Source organism: Bison bison, unplaced genomic scaffold, assembly GCF_000754665.1.
Source record: "Bison bison bison isolate TAMUID 2011002044 unplaced genomic scaffold, Bison_UMD1.0 scf7180017864500, whole genome shotgun sequence".
In the NCBI taxonomy this organism is placed as follows: domain Eukaryota; kingdom Metazoa; phylum Chordata; class Mammalia; order Artiodactyla; family Bovidae; genus Bison; species Bison bison.
In genome coordinates, this window is record NW_011495059.1 from 3016361 (window position 1) to 3025091 (window position 8731).

At 49.1% G+C, this 8731-nt stretch overlaps 1 protein-coding gene across 1 annotated transcript in view; it reads left to right on the forward strand.

Annotated features, from left to right (window-relative positions):
• Positions 1-8731, forward strand: part of ZHX3 (zinc fingers and homeoboxes 3) — a 94441-nt gene that overhangs the window by 80740 nt on the left and 4970 nt on the right. Inside the window, exon 3 of the mRNA XM_010829140.1 lies at positions 6754-8728. Within this exon, the coding sequence (XP_010827442.1) occupies positions 6903-8728 (1826 nt within the window). The 5' untranslated portion in view covers positions 6754-6902. The remainder of the gene's footprint in view (positions 1-6753; positions 8729-8731) is intronic.

Sequence of the window (8731 nt, forward strand, 5' to 3'; positions counted from 1 at the left end):
GATGGGAAATTTTATGTCATGTGTTTATTTTACCACAAGAAGAAATTAGAGTATAACCCTATTAAAATGCTATTTTGGTTTCTCCAATTTAGCAATGATGTTAATTATTTTTAGAAATTTCCTAGTATTAAAACATCCTTGCAATCTTGGTATAAACCACAGCTTCCTCTGTGATAGATGATGAAGAGCCAATTTCCTTAATATGTAGAGAACTCTTAAAATCTACAGAAAAAACAGGCAAAAGTAATTATCACAAGTACCAACAACATGTGAAAAGATTTTCAGCCCTCGCTGTACAGAAATGCAAGTTAAAACAGTAGTGACCAGTTTTTCACGTACGTGTGAGCAGAGGCGAGAAGCAGTGATGCCATGTGGTGACGCTGAGGCCACGTCGCTCTCTGCTGATGGGAGTGAGAGTCAGCACCACCTATCTGGAGGGCACTGAGGCCACGTCACTCTCCGCTGATGGGAGTGAGAGTCAGCACCACCTATCTGGAGGGCACTGCTGTACTTCACTGACAATATTGTAAATGCCGCAGCAGAGCTTCCCAGGTAGCACACTGGTTAAGAATCTGCCTGACGACGCAGGGGACACACATTCAGTCCCTGCTTCAGCAGGATCCCACATGCCCCCTGAGCTAGAGCTAGAGCCTGTTCTTCACAGCAGGAGAAGCCATGGCAGTGAGAAGCTCGCACACCGCAAAACTCGAGAGTAGCCCTCACTCGCCGCAGCCAGAGAGAGCCTGTGCACAGCGACAGACTCAGCGTGGCCGAAAAAAAAGAAGTAATACATGCCACAGCAGTGCTACTTAAAAGAACTTGAGAATTTCAGATACTTTCAAATGCACAAAAAGTATTCTCAGGGATATCCATTGAGCCATTATTTGTAAGAATATAAAAAATTGGAGAAATGCAAAAGTCTGTTAAGAGCTAGATTGGTTAAGTAAATTTTGGTGGATGCATAAATTAGAACATTGTTTAAAAGAGTGAGATAAACGGTAGGTTCTGACATTAAAAGATGTTGAAACTACATCATTGTGGGAAGAAAGAGAATCAGAACAAAATACAACTCCATTTTCAGTTTTTAAAAACACTGGTTATAGTAACTTATGCCTCTAAAAGATGTCTGAAATAATGGACACTAGATTGTTAACAGTGGCTCTGTCTGGGGAAAACAGGGAGGATTTTCACTTTTCTTCTTTATTTCTGAGAGAAACTTTGTCTCATAAATGTTCTTAAAATATGAAGGGGATGACTGTAGAATATTCAAGACTACCTGTGCCTTCCTCATCCTCATTGTGGAAGTCTTATCCTTCTCATCCTTTCTTGTTGTCTACTCGAGCTTTCAGAACCATGAAGAGTATATTAACATCACTGAGTGTGTTTCTGCAGCTCTGTCAGCTTCTCCCGTCACTCCGGTTTCTATCGGTAAATTGTGTGTCGCGTGTCAAGGAGGGCTGAAGCCTGGCCCCCGTAACACTTGGAAAGCGTCTGCTGACAGTCGCCTTTTCAACATTCGAAATCTTTTGTTGAACTCCTGTTGTCCTTCCAGTTCCTTCCTCAGAATTAAAACAACAATGGAAAGTTCCTGACTTATCTATAAAGCTAAACACTTTAAGAATTTGATCTGCAAACATTTTTTTTTCCAGCCCCACAAATGTGATTATTTGTAGTGTTGAAGTGCAGTGACTTAGCTACAGCTTTGTTACTTTAGGGAACTGAGCAATTCCTGGTTTCCAAAGACAGATTTTGGGGGGAAAGTTATGTACTTTCAGTCTTATTTCCTCATTAAAGAAAAACAATGCATTTACAAGACAAACTTTCAAGACAGGGTGGAGAAAGGATTGTTCAAAGAATGATGATGAACCTGGGATTGTCCTCTGGTCCTGTCTGCAAATCTCTTTGGCAGCACAGAACCTCCTGCTTTTCTCAGCACACCTCACTCAGGGCTTGGCTTGGCTGACAGGCTGTTTGCTCAAGGTGATTGTTGCCCCGCGCATCCATCAGGGTCCATGGGCCGCTTCTGGATGGGGTTTCTAGACAGGGCCTTACTCTTACTACTTTTATTGGATACCCTTGAAAAAAACGTATGACAAATAGACTCAGCCCCTCTTAGCTAAATGGGTGGAATTACTGAAAACAGCTGGATGATGTCACCCAGGTGGTAAGTATGTGGGAATTCACTGGAAAATTCTTTCAACTTTTTGTATGTTTGGCATTTTTCCTGATAAACACTGGGGGGAAGTACAGCTCGGGAAAGTCCTCCAGGCCTCCTTCCAGCAGTGTTGTGCTTGCTCGGAGAGCTCGGTGCGTGCACTGGTGGAGGGCAGACTCTGGAGCCTGCCTGCCAGCCGCCTCTGCCTGCCAGCTGTGCGCCCTGTAGGCGGTTACTGCACCCCCTGAGCCCGGGAGTGATAATAGTTCCTCCTCCAGGGTTTGCTGTGGGAGTGAAATGAGAGTGCAGATTACAGCGCTGTCTACCCATAGTCCGCTCTCAGGGACCTTTGGCAATTGCTGCCCCCTCACCCCACCCCGCTCCTGCTGTTTAATCAGCTTCCTTCGTAACAGGTGACCGAGCCACTCAGAACAGTTGGCAGTGGTGCTCTCCTGGATCGTTGATTTGGAAGACAGTTGGGGGGCTACCTTGAGACTGAATTGTTAATTCAGACATTAGGGCCATCTCCTAAAATCAATTCCATTTCGTGTTGCCCCCTCCTGAGCCTTAGTAAATAAACACAGGGGACATACTGTAACTCTGCTTTGCTGGAGCCCAGTCGCCATCACAAAGGTCAGTTCGGCCTGAGTGTCGGGGGCTGGGCTGGGCAGGCGGGCCTCCCGGTGACCATGCTTGCTTCCTGAGCCGCCAGGTCTGCGGTTCTCATCCCTTTCTCGCCTTGACTAGTGTTCATAGCCACTGTTTTCACCTTCCCCAGGGCAATCATGAGGAAGAGGAAGGCAGGTCAGGAAGTACCATAAATCAGTGAGGCCACCTCTACTGGATCCTGAGATGGGACAGTGATGGCCCTCTTCTACAGAACTGAGGGCTGTAACTTGCCATCCTCCACTTACTTGGGTTTTTGAAGTCCTTTCAGTAGTTTTTAGCATGTTCACAGTTTTGTTTTTTTTTAATTTTTATTTTTAAACTTTACATAATTGTATTAGTTTTGCCAAATATCAAAATGAATCCATCACAGGTATACATGTGCATCACCCCAAACAGAAACCTCATCCCCGTTAGTGGTCAGTCAGTCCCTATTTTCCCCTCCCCTCCCTGCTGTTGGCAAACACTAATCTACCTTCTGTCACTATGGAGATGCCTATTCTGAGTGTTTCACACAGATGCAGCCACATGGTACGTGGCATCGTGTGTCTGCCTTCATGATGTTTGTATCTGTGCTGTAGCCCACGTCAGTACTTCGTGCCTTTTTATGGCTGAACAGTAGCGCGTCACGTGGACAAAGCCTGTTGTGTCTATTCATTCACCTGTTGATGGCCATTGAGGTTGCTTCTACTTCAGGGCTATCATTATGAATATTTGCATGGACATACTTTCATTTCTATTTGGTATACACCTAGGAGTGGAATTATTGGGCCTTACAGCACTCTTGCCTGGGAAATCCCACGGACGGGGGAGCCTGGTGGGCTGCAGTCCATGGGGTCGCAAAGAGTCGGACACGACTGAGCGACTTCACTTTCACGCATTGGAGAAGGAAATGGCGACCCACTCCAGTGCTCTTGCCTGGAGAATCCCAGGGGCGGGGGAGCTTGGTGGGCTGCCGCCTTTGGGGTCGCACAGAGTCGGACACGACTGAAGCGACTTAGTAGCAGCAGCATGGTAATTCTATATTTAACTTTCTGAGAAACTGCCCAGCTGTCTTCTCAAGTGCAGCAAAGGCTGCCCCATTCTGCCTTCCAGCCACTGATGCTGGAGGATCCTGGTCTCCGCACTTCCTCACCTGTAGTGTCATCATCTGTCATCGTGATCACAGTCATCCTGGTGGGAGTAAACTGGCGTCTCACTGTGGTTTTGATTTGTATTTCCCTAATGACTAATGGTGTTGAGCACTTTTTTAAAAAAATGTATTCATTTTTGGCTGTGTTGGGTTTTCGTTGCTCCAGGGGCTTTCTCTAGTTGCAGCAAGTGGGGGACTGCTCTCCAGTTGTGGTGCATGGGCTTCTCATTGAGGTGGCTTCTCTTGTTGCAGAGCACGGGCTCCAGGGTGTGGGCTTCAGTAGGTGCCACATGTGGGCGCAGCGGTTTCGGCTTCCGGGCTGTAGAGCATGGGATCAGTAGTTGTGGTGCGTGGGCTTCGCTGCCCCTCGGCATGTGGGGTCTTCCCAGAGCAGGGATCAAAACCGTGTCTCCTGCATCAGCAGGTGGATTCTTTACCACTGAGCCACCAGGGAAGCCCAAGTACTTTTTAAATATGCTTATTCGTCATTTATAGGCCTGCTTTGGAGAAACGTCTATTCAAATTCTTTCAGTTCAGTTCAGTTGCTCAGTCGTGTCTGACTCTCTGCAACCCCATGAATCACGGCACACCAGGCCTCCCTGTCCATCACCATCTCCCGGAGTTCACTCAAACTCATGTCCATCGAGTCGGTGATGCCATCCAGCCATCTCATCCTCCACTGTCCCCTTCTCCTCCTGCCCCCAATCCCTCCCAGTATCAGAATCTTTTCCAATGAGTCAACTCTTTGCATGAAGTGGCCAAAGTACTGGAGTTTCAGCTTTAGCATCATTCCTTCCAAAGAAACTTCTTTACCTATTTCTTAATTGGATTTTTGTCTTTTTATTATTCAGTTATAAGCCCTTTTATCTGATATGATTTGCAAATATTTTCTCCTGTTCCATGGCTTGTCTTTTTCACTTTGTTGATGGCAGCCTTTAAGGCACAGAAAGTTATTTTAATTTTGATGAAGTCAGTTTTTTCTTACGTCACTTGCTCATTTGTATATTCTTTTTGATGTCTTCAGTGACTTATCTGAAAATCTGATTTGCCTGCTGAAAACATAACTGTATTATCCTTAGTTTTCCTGATTTGGAATTTAATCAGGTGGTAAAGCACTTAATTTAAAATGTTTGCTAGTACTATATAGAGGAGCTTAGAAATATTGATACTGGTAAATTACCCATTGATCTGGTAAATTACCCATTTCTGTGTGCTCAGCCTCAGGAAATAATTTGATAGAAGAAATACATCCTATATATCCAGAGGTCATTTCATTGTCACCCATGAGAGGGGGACACTGAGGCCTGTGTGTAGCAGAGGAGGCTGAACTCTGTAGGGGTACATTATTAGGCGCTATTGAATATTGTAATTATGAAGCTTATTTAATGACACTGTTTATGATGAAATGTTTAATGGGAAAAAAAACGTGTGTGCCCATTAATGATTAAAAATGGGTACAAAATATTTGCAGTATATGGAAAACTATAGGTGGTTTTCTTAAATTTTACTTAATATTGCTATTTTATTTTTACTATTAAAAATTAAGTTTAAAAAATGCATAACATTTCAGTGGAGGAAATGGTGACAGGTGGGTGCACTGGGCATATGTTTATCCTTATCTCACGCCAACTGTTTTTTACTAGCAACTATTTTTTATCGTCATGATCACCAGGTCTTAAAGGGAGAAAAAATAGCTTGCTGTGTTTATTTATTAAGAACTTACATGGAGGTATTTTACCTTTTTTTTTACACTTTTATATCAAATCTAAACACTGATGATAATACGATTCTGGTATTAGAATAACTGTTATTTTAGTCATTATCAGCATTGCAATTTGCTAAAAGAAAGGTAATGATGATTGCGGTTGTATATTAATATCAATAATAGACATCACAGAAAGTTTTCTCCTGGCATCTCATGAAAGAATTAGGAGTACTTTACATGTAAATAAATCATCTCAGCTTTTGAAATAAATTTCAAATGGATCAAAGCTTTCAGGGTTGGGTTTTTTTTTTTAAAGAAACAATAAAGGCACCAGAAGAAATAAAAAGCAAGCCCAACACAAGGTCACGGTCGCACACACACCCAGGGTGAAGCCACTCAAGGGGCTGCTGCCCCAGGGAGAGAGGTGCAGTCATGGGGCCACAAACTGCGTCTGTGCACCCTCTGACCCTCCGACCTTGGGCTTTACCTGAGCACCAGGAGTCCGGGGTACAGGCAGTAACTAAGGGGTCCCTCTCCAGCAGCCTGGAGCTGGGGGTGACAGGGCAGGGCAGGCAGTCCCCAGAGCACGGCCCTGGGCAGCAGTGCCCTCTCCCAGGGACACACTGCCACGACGCGGCCTCTGGCCTTGGCACCGGAGAGGCAGGGGCGGCGGCCTGCGCTCCCGTGTGGGAAGGCTATGAAAAGAAAGCCCTCACTGGCCCAAACATTTAAACAAGAATTACACTAGGGTCTTTTGTTCTCACTCTGACATGGCCAGAATTCATTTGAAGGTCCAGAGGAGGATTATTTTTATTGTTGTCATTTTTGAATCCGAGTTATTTTATGCAAGCAAACAGAGGGAAACAAAACAGAAACACGTGGCTGAAGTCCGTCCCGTGGTGTTGGGATGAACCACTCACTCTCTGGGGCACTGTTCTGTGCTTGAGGGGCTCCCGACTGGAATGTTCCATCCAAGGTGCTGCTGCCTTCCTTGGGAGAAGGCCCAGGTGATCGGAGGCAAGCAGCAGAGTGTGTCTGGGAATCGGAGACACACACAGCTCGGGAGAGCCTCACCTCTCTCTCTCTCCTCCCCAGGTTTAACAGGGAAAACCTGCTTTCTGCCAACAACTGAAGAAGCCCTCGGAAGCTGCTCCTTTGGGCCTCACGGAGCAGCTGGAAGCCGTGCTGTGAGACCCCCAGCGGGAGGAGCTGTCGCCCGCTGATCACCCAGCACGACAGTCGTCATGGCCAGCAAGAGGAAGTCCACCACCCCGTGCATGATCCCCGTGAAGACCGTGGTGCTGCCCGGCTCCAGCGCTGAGGCCCCGCCCGCAGAGCCCGGGCCAGAGGGGCCCCCCCAGGAGCCGCCCCCGGAAGCGCCTGCCACCAGCACCGAGGCCACCCAGGGCGCCAGTGGTCCCGATGTCCCCTCGCTGGCTAATGGGCACCGGGGCACCTTGGATGGCTACGCATATGCCTGTAAATACTGTGACTTCAGATCCCAGGACATAACCCAGTTTGTGGGACATCTGAGCTCAGAGCACACAGACTTTAACAAAGACCCAAGCTTTGTATGCACTGAATGCAGCTTTCTGGCAAAAACTCCCGAGGGGCTTTCTCTGCACAACGCCAAGTGTCACTCAGGGGAAGCCAACTTTGTGTGGAATGTGGCCAAGCCAGACAATCACGTGGTTGTGGAACAGAGTGTCCCCGAGGGTGCCAGCCCTCCTGACCTGTCAGGGGAGCCAAACGTGGAGGGGATGGATGGACAGGCGGAAATCATCATCACCAAGACTCCAATCATGAAGATAATGAAAGGCAAAGCTGAAGCCAAAAAGATTCACACGCTCAAGGAGAATGTGCCCAACCAGCCCACTGGGGAGGCCTTACCAAACCCTCCAGCTGGGGACACGGAAGTGAAAGAGGGGGACCATGCCTCTGTTAATGGGGCGGCCCCCTCCAGCCAGGCCTCAACCAACCCTGCAAAGCCCCCCCACTCGGCCAATGGCCCCCTGCTGGGGACGGTGCCGGTGCTGCCCGCGGGCATCGCCCAGCTCCTCTCCCTGCAGCAGCCACCCCCGCAGGCCCAGCAGCCCCTCCCCACCGCCAGGTCCCTCCCCAAAGTGATGATCCCGCTGAGCAGCATTCCCACGTACAACGCGGCCATGGACTCCAACAGCTTTCTGAAGAACTCCTTCCACAAGTTCCCCTACCCGACCAAAGCCGAGCTCTGCTATTTGACTGTGGTCACCAAGTACCCGGAGGAACAGCTCAAGATCTGGTTCACCGCCCAGAGGCTGAAGCAGGGCATCAGCTGGTCCCCGGAGGAGATTGAGGATGCCCGGAAAAAGATGTTCAACACCGTCATCCAGTCGGTGCCCCAGCCCACCATCACGGTCCTCAACACCCCCCTGGTTGCCAGCAGCGGCAACGTCCAGCACCTCATCCAGGCCGCTCTGCCCGGGCACGTGGTGGGGCAGCCGGAGGGCACGGCGGGGGGACTTCTGGTCACTCAGCCTCTGATGGCCAACGGGCTGCAGGCCCCCAGCTCCGCTCTCCCCCTGGCAGTCACCTCTGTCCCCAAGCCGCCCGCTGTGGCGCCCATTAACACAGTGTGTTCAAATACGACGTCAGCCGTGAAGGTGGTGAACGCCGCCCAGTCCCTTCTCACAGCCTGCCCCAGCATCACCTCCCAAGCCTTCCTTGATGCCAGCATCTACAAAAACAAGAAGTCTCACGAACAGCTGTCAGCTCTGAAAGGGAGCTTCTGCCGGAACCAGTTCCCAGGGCAGAGTGAAGTGGAGCACCTGACCAAAGTGACGGGCCTCAGCGCCCGGGAGGTGCGCAAGTGGTTCAGCGACCGCAGGTACCACTGCCGGAACCTCAAGGGCGCCAGGGCTGCGCTGTCCGGGGAGCACGGCAGCCTGCTCGTCGACCCTGTGCCTGAGGCGCCCTTCTCCCCGCCGTGCAAGGCCCCCGAGGTGACCTGCCTCCCCACAGCGGCCACCCTGGCCACCCCCCCTTCTGCCAAGCGACAGTCCTGGCACCAGACCCCCGACTTCCCACCCACCAA